Below are 15,896 nucleotides of genomic sequence, written 5' to 3'. Positions count from 1 at the left end.
TCTGTTAGTCTTTAAGGTGTCACTGGACTCCTCGTTGTTTTTGTGGATACAGACTAACACGGCAACCCCCTGATACTTGACACTATGTCAAAAATAGCATGCACTCAAGTTTTAACTTAAAAGTGCATGGTCCTACAGAATATAGACTTCATGGATCAAATACACCCCTGCTGTAACTGAAGTTAACAGAGCTTCAATAAGGATGACTTTGGCCTGATTGTCTTCTTATTTATTTAAATATAACAGAAACAAAAAAGCCCATTTAGAACCTTCTGAGCACTCCAGTGATAATTAAAATATCAAAAACCATGTCAGTTACCAAGCAGAACAAATTAATTCTGCCAGCCAGCAGCATAAAATCATCAAATGGAGATAACAATTTATCTCCAAACAGCCAACAGATTAAAAAAATAAAAACAAAGGAAAAGCCCTCCCGCCACTCAAATTAGTGGCCATATTATCCACCTAATATTGTTTCATTTAGATTATGTTAGCTATTGTTATAGGCCCTTTCTTTGTCCACATTATGCTTTGTGATTATCCTTCATGTCAGTTCTTTATTTTATTAAATAAATAAATGGGATAAACAACTTGAGCAGAATGTAGGAAAAATAATGCTAAATAAGCAGATTGGAATTCATTTTTCTTTGCAGCAAGTACTGGCCTTAATACCTGAAATACACTGTTAAAGCTGTTCCATAGGACATCAGAGTGAGTAGCAGGCAAAGTCTGCAGCCACGCCTTTAAAATGGGCCTCCAATCTAACACGGACGAACTCATGAAGACCATCCCATTACGAGATACTGTTGCTGGGGAGGCATTGTCAATGTTATGGGGCTCAAAAACAATCTTGCAGTTTGGGGACATTGGAATACGATCTCCATTAGCCAAAGTAAGGGTCTTGTTATCATCTAGAACGGAGTTCAGATTTTCAATCCATATTGCATCCACAGGACCATCCAAAACTATCCATATGTGTTCTCCCTAAAATATACATGTACAAGTGTAAATACTATGATCAAAAATATAGTTTTTTGAACACATACGAGAATACATTACTTTATATAAACATTGACTTGTAAATTATCTGATCTGGTGCTAAATGCTTTATTATTAATCATAATACTTCCTTTTTTTCCTTATTTACCCAGTGATTTGAAATCTCACTTCATTACTGTGTGTCATACCAAAGATTTTTTGATCAAAGTGACAAAAAGTTAATTTCAGTTGTTATATACAGAGAGATGCTGCTTTCCTGTGACAGCCATATGACCTGATCCTGTTCCCAAAGAAGCAGATGAAAACAATTTCCATTAACTTTAGTGAGAACAGGAGCAGACCTACCATCTCTTAACAGAGGATAGCTAATTCTTTCACATCAAGCTTTCACATTTTCCAAGGCCTAAATAAAACACAATGCAACCTTCATAACATATGTGGCTCTGCGGCAGCACTGTCTGCAGGTCTGGGCAGAGAGAGGAGAAATCAGTATGCAACATTTTTCAACTGAGGCTATAACTACATTGCTCCAATATAATTACTGATCTGGAGTGGCGTGGACATAAAATGTGGGCGGGACAGGTTCCCCCTCTTTGTCTCTATATTAAACCACTGAAAGTCTTTGCATTGGGAGTTGAAAAGCATGGAAGGACTAAAGGTTTATAGAAGATGAAAGAGGAAATAAAACCCTACAGAGCTCAGTGATCCAGCCTCAAAAGCTCAAGTCTGTGCTTGAAGAGGTGAGTGATCTCTGGCATGTGCTTCAGAGTAACCCTGTATACGTTCCTAAATGCTCAGGGCTTGTCTTCACTACCATGGATATTGCAGTGGATGTCGATTTAGCGGGTCTAGTGAAGACCCACTAAATCGATGGCAAAGCACTCTCCGGTCAACTCTAGTACTCCACCTCCCCGAGAAGATTAAGGTAAGTTGACCAGAGAGCATCTCCCATCTACGCAGCGCAGTGAAGATACTGGGGTATGTCAACTTAAGCTACATTGATTCGAGCTACATAATTCATGTAGCTGGAGTAGCGTAACTTAGGTCGACTTACCCCAGTAGTGAAGACAAGCCCTCCGACACAAACAATAACTAAAATATTATATTTTCAAATTTGATTTGATTTGATCAAAAAAGACCCTTCACATAAATGAAGCATTGAAAGGGATGTGTTGCTTTGTAATAATACCTTACAGAAACAGTATTAAATGCTATTATCAGCTGTCAGAACATAATATCCAGTTACCTTCTTTGCTTTTAAAGTTTTCCTCCACAAAGTAGAGAAAATGCCATCTGTCCAATCATTTGTAGCAACATCGAGAGTACCAAACATCTGGGAAGCTGTAATTGCCTTTGGGTTCATCCTCATCTCTTTATGAGGAGTGCCACAGTCTGTCATTGCTTTCATCAAGATATTAATGCATTTTGTCTTTCCTGCACCAGTCGGACCCAGAGTCATCATACCTTAAAAAGACAGAGACTTCTTTTAAAATAAAATGCCGAAATGTCAGGCCCCAATTTAATGATGCATTGCATCAGAATCTTGCTTTTTTTTAAATTAAAACTAAATTTAAAAAAGATGTTTTTCATTCCACTTTCTTGATGTTGACTGAAATGAATTTTTTAAATGTTTTATTAAAGGTTTTCATAAATGCCTGATTTATTCTGCTAGGCAAGCCAATGTGGCTCTCTATCCTCCCTTAGGCAGTTCTGTTCCTTTTTCTAATTGGAAAACACAGCTGCCTTTTGATGTTCATATGTGGTGACATTCAATTGACTGGTGGTAAACAAAAACAATCATTTTTAAATATCTTTTACAAGAAAGAGTTGTTCCAAGCGATATTGAAAACCGAGCAATTCTTCCCGGAGTACAAGGAACAAAAACATACACTTGCATAAACCATGAAAACATTTTTGATATATTTTTCTTAGTAACAGACAAACTTGTTACTTCATCAGTTTATACTCATGTTGCCAACTGAGTTCTTAAACAATACATTAAAATTAGGCTATAGCTGATCCTACTCAGTTACTTTATATTAAATCAATAAAGCTGTGCGCCAAGAAACAATGGCATAGTTTGAAAGCAGATGGGGCATTCAGGCTGAGATTTTCAAAGCCACCTAGAGATCTGGACGCCCATTTCCTATTAATTGCAATGGAAATTGAGCATCAAAATGCCAAAGTAACAAGGGGTAGCCGTGTTAGTCTGTATCCACAAAAACAACAAGGAATCTGGTGGCACCTTAAAGACTAACAGATTTATTTGGGCATAAAACCTCACTTCTTCAGATGCATGGAGTGAAAGTTACAGATGCAAGCATTATATAATGACAAGAGACTGGAGTACCTCAAAAGTGGAGAACCAGTGTTGACAGGGCCAATTCGATCAGAGTGGATGTAGACCACTCCCAATAATAGATGAGTAGCTGTCAATTCCAGGAGACGCAAAGCTGCTTTTGCAATGAGCCAGCCACTCCCAGTCTCTATTCAAGCCCAAATTAATGGTGTTAAATTTGCAAATGAATTTTAGTTCTACTGTTTCTCTTTGAAGTCTGTTTCTGAAGGTTTTTTTTTCAAGAAGAGTTACTTTAAATCTGTTATAGAATGCCCAGGGAGGTTGAAATGTTCACATACTGGCTTTTGTATGTTACCAAAATCCCATAGGTGACTTTGAAAATCTCGGATGCAAAGTTATGGAGGGATTTAGTAGCGCAGACCTTCTGACCAACGTTATGGACCCAAGCATGCATAATGCAGAGTGATTGTGACTCCCTCTAAAAGGAATAGGAGTTTATGTGTTCAATATCTCATAGGAGGTGCTCAGAACTGAGCAGGATCCAGCCCTATATTAGGAACATAAGATCTGAGCCAAAACCACTGCAGTTAGAGAGAGACTCTCCACTGATTCCAATGAGCTTTGGACCAGGCCCACAGAGCAGAGCATGCCTTTAGGATCTGCGCACAGAGGAGCTCTAAACATGCACTCATCTCCCTCTCTCCCTGTAAAAGAGAACAATTACCTCTACAGCACTCTTACCACTTCTCTCTGGGGCCCCTGGAGAGCTCTCATAGATCTGAAGTTCCATGAGTGGTGAGGGAATCGGGAGGAGTTGGAGCTAAGGGAATATACCTGTCTCCCCTCCACTTCATAAAATTAGCAGTGGAAAGTTAACACAGCTAAAGATGATGTTAACTTTCCAGTGGTGCCTCTCTGCCTCGGCAACTGCCTAAAAGGAGTGTTACAAGGCCAAACATCTGCAAGGGAGTCTCTGGCAGCAGATCTCACAGCTTCCTTTGGAGCTGCACTGCCAGGGAGCTGGGCCAGAGCTTCAGGGGCCGTGACTCAATATGGAGGCACTGAACAGCAGGCCCTCTGCCCTCCATGGATCCTGAGGATCTGTGTGGATCTCAGGGGAATTATGATGTTTATGGGTGAATGTCTAGTTTCTTGCAGTTGGACACAAATCCCACATTCAAAGAGTAAAATTCAAAGGAAATTCCACAAGGGGAACCTTGAGGGTTCCCTGGCCCTCACATTGGTATTGCCCCAAGAGAGTATTATATGGGCCCCAGAATTTCATTCTGCATTAGACCAATGAATTAAGAAGAAACATTATTAGCCATAACATTATTCAGCTCTTTCATTTAACCAGCCATAATATGTGAACTGACTTTTTGAGACAGTGAAGACCACAGATTTAAATATGCTTTGTGAAGAAATCTCTCTTCTTATTTGTTCTAAATGCACCAGGGTATTAGTTTAAGATAGTGATCCCTGATTCAAGTACTATGAGAAAGCATAAAAAGGATCATCCTTCACAAATCCTTTCATAAATCTTGACAAATTTAATCAGATTCCCTTTATCTCTTTTCCTTTCCAGGCTAATTCTGGTGTTTGCAATCTCCCATCATTTGTAAATCTGGCTGTACCACTGTCTTTGTTACCCTTCTATGGACTGGATCAATTTCTATTCTATCTTTCTTCAACTGAAGTGACCAACATTGAACAGAGAAGTCCTAATGGTGTTTGGAAGTACAACAGGCATGTGGTAGTACCCATTACAGTTAAGGATTCAAGACGGTTTCACTTGCAACCTCTTCACTTTAACATGCTCATAACTATAGGAAACATTTACCTTTTGAGCTGAAAAGGGCCCTAATTAGAATCTGCCTGAATTTGACTTTTTTCAGAATACTGAGCAAAATCAGCTATTTCTGAGTTTGGCAAGAAGGGGGGGAAATAAAATACATTTTTACTCTGAATTCTAACTTCCCCCTTAGAAACTTCAGTTCCTCTCAAGGCCACGCACCGATTTCCCATAAAAAGACATACTACAGCTAAATTGTTAATATTATGAGGACAAGGTGGGCTCTTTGTTTATGATAAAAATTATTCTTAACAATTTTCTCATAAAAATATCTATATGAGGCTTTAAAAACGACATCTGTTTAGTTTCAAAATACATTATTAATGAAAAAAATCTACAATTTGTAGAAAAGAAATATAAAAGCCTTTACTGCTATAACGGAGTATGAAACCCTCATTTGGCATGCTAACCATGTCGGACTCGCTGAGTTTCATACAGTTGAATAAGCTTAAGAATCCACGGAGGATGATGAATAAGCCCAGCATTCTCCGTCTCTTTCCGAATGGCCGACTCTAGTTCAGGATACCCGACCTTATCAAGAGTAATTCCAGGGAACAGGTCGTTAATCAGACTCATAAATAAAGGTTCATCTTCATCAACCTGTCAATTAAAAAGTAGGAAAAAACCCCAATTATTTATTCTTTGAAATTAATTATTATTGTAATGACAAACAATCTGTAAGAATATGTTATTTAAAAGACAGTAGTAAAATAGATATCTTTTCTAAAACAAATGTGAAAATTATGAGTGGATGTATGTTATTAAAATGACTCAAGCAATTTAGCCATAGATAGGAATTTCTAAATTAAATATTCACTTAAAATTTATGTAAATGTTTAAATTTTAGTACAATTCTTGTAAATCTCTCCATCTATTAGCCATTTAGACAAACAGGCTAGATTTCTCCTTACTACTTCTCTTGAAGTCTAATTTTTTTCCTCTATAAATCATTATAATCTAGACTGTGGTTTAAAAATGTGCATGAATTAGCTAAATAAACAGTTAATTGTGAATCGGGTGTTTGTGTACTTTCACACGGGTTACACACACTATAATCTTCTAGCTACAGCAAAATGGAAAAAATGAAGAATTCTTTGGATAGAAGAGGGTAGTGGTGAAAGAGAATAGAATAGGTAAGCATTCCTTAGCTACTTCAAAACAGCCCACTCACTATACGTCATTCTGGTTATTATGATGTTTGAAAAGGCAGATTGCCAAGAATTAGTGTAAATTGAATTTCTAGATTAATAGGGATTTAAAATGATAGATGAAATGTTAATTCAATCTGCTCTTTTTCCTTCTCTCTTTTGTTTGCTCTCCTTTCCATTCCATATAAAAGTAATTTGAAAATCAGGCTAGATTTTCCTCTAAGATCTGGATTTGGATTGGATTTCTTATTATTTCTTATTATTTCTTCATTTGAAGTCTCTCATTCAGGGAGGGGGGGAGGAAGAGTTGTCTTCTCTTCACAAAAAGAAAAAAATGGCTTCAGAGCACCATCGCTTTGATACGCCAGACATTAAAAGAGAAGTAGTATTGCGTACAAAAGGATGTAACCAACTGCTGAGAAAATGCAGTTTATTTCATACTAACATATAACAAATACATTTTAAAAAAACATTTTGTGAAGGTAATCGATGTTACGATACCAGCTTGGAGAGGTTCATGTCCCGTAGAACTCTCATCACTACTGTTTTCTCTGGCTCATTGGGATTGGCTCTTTTTACTGCTCCAAGAGTTCTTAAAACAGATAAAATATTTCTTAATCCAAAGTCATAGTGAACCTTAAAACAAAGCATGAACACAATTAGTACTGTAGAAGTTAAGCACTTTAAAATTATGACAAAGGCTGAAAACTAAATGAATTTAAGAAGTAGCCTATCAATAAAGTTTCACAGTTCTTCATCCTCACAAAAAGGGTAAAGGTTTTGCTGGTGTCAGAGTCTATAGATAATTTTCATTGTTGTATCTCCAATTATAACAAACACAATTACATTTACATAACTTTGAAGTTGTAACACAAACCCACAGCAAATACATTATCAAAGTTCTATTCTTAACACTCTGTGTGATGCCCAGGATTTGACACACATATGGCACTGTAAGTAAAATCACCCATGTACTGCTTAGAGCCTTCTACAATAAGTAGATTCTATCAAACAGATTCAGGACTGAGTGTCCTGATTTTTTATTGCCTCATTTTGGGACTGACACACATACAAAAGTATTTGCAAACTTCTCAGCTGTGCAAGTAGCTGAACGCTGTGGTTCCTGCCTTGTTGTAGAATGAATGTCAAAGGAAAACAACGGCCTGCCAACAAAAGCCTCCTCTCTTCCTTAAAAGTTTCAGCCCTGCAGCCACAAACTGTTGTGATGCTGAAGGGTTGAGAGCTCATGCTTCCTCCTTCGATTCACAATTCTGGGTAAATCATGTGCTTTAAACTGCTGTGAAGCAAGTTGGAGTTACTTTAGTGATAGGCTAGAATAACTATCCTACATACTAGTTTACAGCAGAACAGAGGTGCTCCCACAAGCTGCCAAATATTCTTGGCTCTCTACAGCAAACATGCCTTACCCAATCTTCTATCAAGTGTGCTGCCACTCCTTTGCTCTGCAATGAAGTACTACAGCAATACCAACACTGCAGTTACAAATGCTCACCCCAGCTGGCCTTACCATGAGGAGAACTGAGGTGGCCGCCTCAGGTGCCAGACTGTGGGGTGGGGGTGGAGGCACCACTAGGACCCAGAGTGTAGAAAATTGTGTCTACCGCTGGTGCATATGTATTCTCTCTTCTCTAGATGCACAGAGATGGTGGAGTGCAGTGCTGGAGGAAGGAGGGCACAAGAGACATAACAGGCAGGCAGGAGAAAAGGTGAGAGGGAATAATAGAAAGCAGCAGGAGCTGAAGGGAGAGAGAGGAACTTCTTATGTACCTCTCTAGCACCCCCAGGAGCTTGGTCTGATTAACATCAGCTTCTCAGGGAGCTTCCTGTTTCCCGCTGCTTCCCTGAATGCACTTGAGGAGAACAGGCAGTCAACTGAAGTAATAGGAACCAGTTAGGCCCTTAAGACACTGATATCTTTCCTCACTCAGGCCCTGCTACCTACCTGCTTATTCGTCCCCTTCAATTGAGTGTTGAGAGCCGCTGTAGGTAGCACAGAAGAGCAGTCATAGTGAAAGAAGAAAATGCCCCTCTGGAGCAGCATTCAGAAAAAGAAAGCAAGCAAAGGAAGCTTTTCTAACTAAGCAGGAAGGAGGTCTCCTGAGATACATAGACACAAATGTTCACGGTGAGCCTTCTGGCCCCAGTGAGGATGTGACTGGTGAGGAGATGCCTGATCTTCCAGTTAGTCAGCGTGCAGGTGACCTAGCAGCTAGTGCAGCATCTCAAATGGATGTAACCATGTTGCACATTCCTGAAGAAAAGTGTAGATCAGAGAAGAGTACGGTGGTGGCACAAGAAACAGCTGCTGTTGAGTTTAGTTCCTTAAGTCTAGATGATTCAGGACTGTCGATCCACTTGAGCAGTGGCCTGAGGGACTTCTTTGCACTGCATGGGCCACAGCAAGTGAAAAACTTCATGATCCCCAAAGACAATGAAAATAGAAGTTTCCATCCAACACATTACTGGCATGAAATCCCCAATGGTGACAAAGTGGAGAGGCCATGGCTTATGTACTCAGAAACCCAGAATGTTGCATACTGTTTTTGCTGCAAACTCTTCCAGTCTAATGTTCCAGCCACATTGGGTTCTACAGGAACAAAGGACTGGAAAAATCTGGCTAGAAATCTGGCATGTCATGAGAAGGCAGCAAATCACCAGAGAGCATTCCATAGGTGGAAAGAGCTTGAGATGAGACTAAGGTTAAAGGCCACCATAGATCAGCATCAAGAGAAGATTGCATCAGAATCTCTTTACTGGCAAAATGTTCTGAAAAGGCTCATTGCCATTGTGAGAATGCTTGCTACCCAAAACCTAGCACTGCATGGCACTTCGGATCAGCTGTACGTGCCAAACAATGGAAACTTCCTTAAAATGTGGAGCTGATGGCTGAGTTTGATACTGTACTCCAGGAGCATCTAAGAAGAGTCACCACCCAAACTGATTTATATGTATTTGACCCAGGTTTGTCAGGCCTAGCAAATGGTTATTTGGTTAGTGGTTGTAGTGTTACAGAAAAGATCACACTGGCATAAGACTCATCCAATGACAGGCAGAGCTGATGGTCTGCTAAGAAAGACTGCAAAGAGGCACATAAGATGCTGCTGATAGAAGTGTGCTTAGCTAGAATGGGTACTTTTGGATCTAAGTTCTGTCCATCCTGAAGGTAGCTCAGTATGGCAGATATTCCCATGCCTTCACCCTTCTTTGTGCACAAATCAGAATCAAGAATGGTAGCATTTAAAAACCAGTTGGAGAATACTTCATCCTCTCTGGTCACTCAATTACAGACCTCAAAGTTGCAATACTCCAACAAAAAAACTTCAAAAACAGACTCCAATGAGAAACCGCAGAATTGGAATTAATTTGCATTTGCCATTAAATTAGGCTTGAATAAAGACTGGGAGTGGATGGGTTATTACACAAAGTAAAAACTATTTCCCCATGCTAATTATTTCCCTACTGTTACTCACATCTTCTTGTCAACTGTCGGAAATGGGCCATCCTGATTATCGCTACAAAAGTTTTTTTGTTTCCTGCTGATAATAGCCCACCTTAATTGATTGCTCTCGTCATAATTGGTATGGCAACATCCATTGTTTCATGTTCTCTGTGTATATATATCTTCCTATTGTATTTTCCACTGCAGGCATCCGATGAAGTGGGGTTTAGCCCATGAAAGCTTACGCCCAAATAAATTTGTTAGTCTCTAAGGTGCCACAAGTATTCCTCATTCTTTTTGCTGATACAGACTAACACAGCTACCACTCTGAAAGAAAAATAATGTTATGCTGAGGTTGGGGCAAAACCTTGTTGACTCTGCCCTTCATTCAGGATAAATGTAGAAAGAAACTGAACTCCTCTATGGAAAAGATAGCTGAAGCAACAGGAATCTCCACCCAAAACAGAAGCCACATGCAAGACTGGGAGGAGTTCAGCCATGCATCCCAAGTCGTTTCCAGGGACTCTGGTGATAATGCAAGAGCAGGGGAATGACTGGATTGCAACTGTGTATCGGTGTGCACAAGAGAGAAACATCACAGAAACAAAGAGAAGGCAGCAGAAACCCATGGACAGATAGAGAAAAAATAAAAAGTGAGCTTTGGGTAAAGTGCTGAATGGACAGAGGCATGAATCAGTGAACAAAGAAACTGACTCCTGCTGTCTGATTCCTGCTGTGTTGAGGGATACAAGACTTTGGACATTTTTGTAAATAAACAGGATTGCATCAAAGAAATACCTCACTCCCCATCATCAATTTCTCTTCCTAAGAATGGCCCTACTGGGTCAGATCAAAGGTCCTTCTAAGCCCAATATCCCATCTTCCAACAGTGGCCAGTGCCAGGTGCCCCAGAGAGAATGAATAGAACAGGTAATCATCAAGAGATCCATCCTCTGTCGCTCATTCCCAGTTTCTGGCAAACAGGATAGGGACACCATTCCTGCCTATCCTGGCTAATAGCCATTGATGGACCTATCCTCCATGAATTTATCTAGTTCTTTTTTGAACTCTGTTATGGTCTTCGCCTTCACAACATCCTCTGGCAAGGAGTTCCACAGGTTCCTAAAGGAAACAACCTGCAAAACCTCAAATTTTGGCTAACCACTCAGGTGTAAAGGGATAAGAATAATTTTCTTCATACCTTTACAAATGCTTCTTAAGTAGATGGTCTTCGAAAGGGGACCATGGTCTCTATTGCCTTTGAGGGAAAGGTTTTTCCTTTCAGTTTCTAGTGCCTTGGTTTGAATTGTCCTCGGCTGCTGGGGAAGTGCACTGATGAACCTTGGCTGATAGGTCCTGTTGCAGGGGCAGATTGTTTGGATGAGTCCCCAATACAGATGCCATGTTGGAGTTGCACAGTCTTCAAGGGTTTGGGGATTACTGTAATTACCGAATATTATGCCTTCATTTTTAAAAATTATTTTTGTATGTTTTTTTCTGTTAAAGGATGTGGTAGTAAGGCTGCCTTTGGCTATCTGTGAGTCAGAGCTACTGTTTCACTGGAGCTTGGGTCTGCATCTTATGAAGTGCCTGAGGGATTTTGTATTTTTACTCATGGCAAACAGGCTCTCATGTGGATTCTGCAAGAGGCAAAGTTTCATCATTCAATCTCTGCTATCTCCACCAATATTTTGCTGATACAGTCTGCCTTTTAGTTGCTAAGTTTCTTTGATGCATGTTGCCTTTATTGAAATTTGGCATTGTTCTGCCCACTATTGTCATTGATGCATGATTTATTCTTCCCCATTGGCTGTGTGGATACCATTGTTGTGTTGTCTGACTGGATAAGAACATTCTCCCACAGTTTTGACTAAACCGGTAATGGATAGTGTTGTTGTCAAAGAAATTTATGCTCCTGAGTTTGTTTGAGGTGATCATTCCCCTGGAGTTGTTAATATGTGGAGCCGTTAATATGTGGAGCCCACTTCCAGCATCGGACAGCTTGGCATCTATTATGGTTATTACACAGTGTGGAGAGAAGAGAGGAATTCTCAGTACGTACCTCTATCCACCATCTCAGTGAATCTGAATGTTATTCAGCATGGCTAGAGAATTGTCCCACTGATAACAGAAGCAGGGTCTGAAGTTGTCTCATGTGTAATCTTGGCCAGGGTGAGATCCCTATGCATCATACCATTGTACTTAGTAGCAGTAAGCAGAGCAGGACTGATGTGTTCTGCTTTGGTCTGATCTGAATTATGAACAACCAAGGTTTCTCTTTGCTATGCCTTTTCAGTTTGTCTAGAGCCTCCTGTTCAGCTCTGGTCACTTATTCGAATGAGGGATGAAGGGACTCTATTTTAGATTTATACGGTTGGTGTTTCCCTATTATCTGAGTCCCCTCTGATTCCTTTGTTGTGTCCAGAGCAAGGTTAGCAATTATTCTTTTAAATTAATATGCAGTCAAAGAAAACAGGAGAGAAAATCTCTCTGGAATATCTTGTTCTAGCTTTACGTTATCTGACTCAGAAAACTGGCCTTCTTCTGAGGAGAATAAGATGAATAAGGGCAGAGAAGGCTGCATCCCAATGCCTGTACTAGTTTGGACACAGGCTACAGATTCCCTATCCTGCTGGAAACTGGTAGGACGATGGGCTATTGGCTCAAGAACTGTAATTGCTGATGGCTGTAAGGATCTGTTGTTTGTCAAAGAGGTTCTGAAGAGTTTGTAGGGGAGCTGTGAGGCTGTCATTCTCTTCAGGCTCTGGAGATTCCAGGAGACACATGCATACATTTCAGTGCTGTACTACAGATATTGGGAAATTATCTCTGAGAAGATGAGAGTGAATGTCTCTGTCTGTTGTGAGGTATAAAAATAAAACTATAAAAATATGTTCTGTTGAAACCTGTTAGATATATTACAGTGCAAATTGGGGGGAGAATGTATAAAGAACACCAATAAATTTACTACGTAATAGTTTTTTAAGAATTTATTCAAACGTATTCCAAATACTTTTTTACAAATTTTTGTGGCTATATCAAATATTTGTTCTCGAATTAATTGTATTGTTCTCACTCTCTCTCTCTCCATGAGGTTGACTGGTAGCTGTCATTAACATCTATATTCCAGGGTTTGCATACACAGCTCTGAGGTTTAATTTTGTATAATACTCTTTTGAAAAATCCTGAAAAGACAGAACTTCAGTCTGTGCTTTACTGAATTTAGTATTCTTGGCACATTTCCATCATCTGATGCAGGATTAGGACACGTGGCTTTGCCATTTCTGCAGCTATGATCATGTCATCTACTGTAATTTTAACTCCTTGAATATGACCAAAGGTCTCTTCATTTTTCTGCTGGAAGACCTCACAAGCAGACTTGATCCCAAATGGCAGATACCAAAAGTGGTCTCATCGATGTGGAGTGTTGACGGTGAAGAAATGCTTATCCATCAAGGATAGTGTAGACCTTTTTGAACACCAAATGGCTCAAAACATGTCCTGTGGTGGCTACAATGTGGTAGTCTGTGTACAGCTTTATTCAAGTCTTATAGGTCCAAACATACCTGCAAAGTGCCATTCTTTTTCTTTATGATCTCAAAGCCATTAATGTAAGTGTGCGACTTTCTCAACCCAGGTTATGATTCCTATTTTTTCCATCTGGTGCAAGGTATTCTTAAGTCTGTGTAGTACTGTGAAGGATATATTTCAGCACCTTTGCACAACCAGCATTAGAGCCCTGCGCGGATCCAAAAATGTGTATCTGCATCCATTCTGCGATCCATAAAAATTGTCCGCTGGCCTGGCCAGGGGTGGGGGTGACTTGTGGAGCTGTTGGGGGCTGCTCGGGCTGCCCGCCCAGGGCAGGTGGAGAGTCCGCCACACCTCCTCACAGCTGCCCGCCTGGCTCCTACCATGGCTGGGAGCCAGTTCTGAGCCGCAACACGCCCCACACACACACCCCAGCTGGAGCCATGAGAGAGCCATGCTGGCAGCTGTGGAGAGCCTGGGTCCCTCCGGGGCAGGTGGAGGGACCCAGGCTCCCCACAGCTGTCAGCATGGCTCTCCAGCTCCAAGCCACAAAATAAATAAAGCGACGTTTTAAAAAAATGGGGGGGACAGAAAAACTCAGGATTTTAGTTTTCAGAAACTGAGACATCCCTTCACACACACACACTCGGCAAGTAAAAATCCTGCTGCTGGCACAGTCACCCGTGGGAAGGCTCAGCCAGTGAGCAATCAAACCTTGGGGGCAGAGGCGAGTCCCTCCTCAGCGTGCTGCAGGCCCTGGCCGGGGCAGCAGAGGGCGAACAGCCATCTCTGAGGTGGAGCAGGGGCTGCCTATGTGCCCCCTGTGTGGAGTCAGGGTGTCGGGGGAAGGGGTCTGTCCAGTCTGGGTTCTGGCCTAGGTCCCTGTCTCAGAGCCGGGAGGGCCCCCCGACTAGCATGCCTGCTCCCAGACCTCCGCCCAGGATGGGTGGAGGATTTGTGCCGCAGTTCCTCAAAGCTGCTCACCCAGCTCTTACTATGAGAGCCTTGCACAGATACAAAATTTGTATCTGAATCCAAGCTGATAAGCGCAAAAATGGTCCACGGATATAAAGCTGATACCTGCAGATTTGCAGGACTCTAACCACTACCAGCTGAGGATCTGCATAGATGTAATGCTCTCCTTCAAATTCCCAAAGGCCCTCAAATACAATCATGTATCTTGCAGTCAGGCTTTCCTTGGTGATAGGCTCAATTATTCCTAGACCATAATTTCAGCTTACATTCAGTATTTATTATGCTGTAAGTGAGGTATCTTTTTGTTACCAGGGTAAAGCTGTAATGGTGGATGCAGTATTTAGTGTCAGCTACTATGGGGCTGGATGTGCTGCATCCGAGGGTTCTAAAGGAGTTGACGGAAGTGATTGCAGAGCCATTGGCCATTATCTTTGAAAATTCATGGAGAACGGGGGAGGTCCCAGATGACTGGAAAAAGGCTAATGTAGTGCCCATATTTAAAAAAGAGAAGAAGGAGGATCCAGGGAACTACAAGCCAGTCAGCCTCACCTCAGTCCCTGGAAAAATCATGGAGCAGGTCCTCAAGGAATCAATTCTGAAGCACTTATAGGAGAGGAAAGTGATCAGAAACAGTCAGCATGGATTCACCAAGGGCAAGTCATGCCTGACTAACCTCATTGCCTTCTATGAGGAGATAACTGGGTCTGTGGAAGAGGGGAAAGTAGTGGATGTGTTATTCCTTGACTTTAGCACAGTATTCCTGCCAGCAAGTTAAAGAAGTATGGGCTGGATGAATGGACTATAAGGTGGACAGAAAGCTGGCTAGATCATCGGGCTCAACAGGTAATGATCAATGGCTCCATGTCTAGTTGGCAGCTGGTTTCAAACAGAGTGCCCCAAGGGTCGGTCCTGGGGCCAGTTTTGTTCAATATATTCATTAATGATCTGGAGGATGGCATGGACTGCACTCTCAGCAAGTTTGCAGATGACACTAAACTGGGAGGAGTGGTAGATACGCTGGAGGGTAGGGATAGGATACAGAGGGACCTGGACAGATTAGAGGACTAAGCCAAAAGAAACCTGATGAGGTTCAACAAGGACAAGTGCAGAGTCCTGCACTTAGGATGGAAGAATCCCATTCACTGTTACAGACTAGGGACTGAGTGGCTAGGCAGCAGTTCTGCAGAAAAGGACCTAGGGGTTACAGCGGACGAGAAGCTGGATATGAGTCAACAGTGTGCCATTGTTGCCAAGAAGTCTAACGGCATTTTGCGCTGTATAAGTAGGGGCATTGCCAGCAGATTGAGGGATGTCATTATTCCCCTCTATTCAACATTGGTGAGGCCTCATCTGGAGTACAGTGTCCAGTTTTGGGCCCCACACTACAAGCAGGTTGTGGAAAAACTGGAAAAAGTCCAGTGGAGGGCAACAAAAATGATTGGGGGGCTGGAGCACATGACTTATGAGGAGAGGCTGAGGGAACTGGGATTGTTTAGTCTGCAGAAGAGAAGAATAAGGGGGGATTTTATAGCTGCTTTCAACTATCTGAAAGGGGGTTCCAAAGAGGATGGATCGAGACTGTTCTCAGTGGTACCTTATGACAGAACAAGGAGTAATGGTCTCAAGTTGCAG

General features: G+C 41.4%; 1 protein-coding gene across 4 annotated transcripts in view; it reads right to left on the bottom strand.

Moving 5' to 3' along the window:
• Positions 1 to 15,896, bottom strand: part of LOC127043896 (dynein axonemal heavy chain 5-like) — a 644,537-nt gene that overhangs the window by 159,280 nt on the left and 469,361 nt on the right. For all 4 annotated transcript variants that reach the window (XM_050938120.1, XM_050938119.1, XM_050938121.1 and 1 more), the window contains 4 exons: positions 6,800 to 6,934; positions 5,561 to 5,750; positions 2,246 to 2,463; positions 673 to 984 (listed from right to left, as the gene is read on the bottom strand). In XM_050938120.1, coding sequence (XP_050794077.1) covers positions 673 to 984; positions 2,246 to 2,463; positions 5,561 to 5,750; positions 6,800 to 6,934 — 855 coding nt within the window. The remainder of the gene's footprint in view (positions 1 to 672; positions 985 to 2,245; positions 2,464 to 5,560; positions 5,751 to 6,799; positions 6,935 to 15,896) is intronic.

This window comes from Gopherus flavomarginatus, chromosome 2 (assembly GCF_025201925.1).
Source record: "Gopherus flavomarginatus isolate rGopFla2 chromosome 2, rGopFla2.mat.asm, whole genome shotgun sequence".
Lineage (NCBI taxonomy): Eukaryota > Metazoa > Chordata > Testudines > Testudinidae > Gopherus > Gopherus flavomarginatus.
The sequence above is the reverse complement of the archived record's forward strand: the minus strand, read 5'-3'. Positions and strand labels throughout refer to the sequence as shown.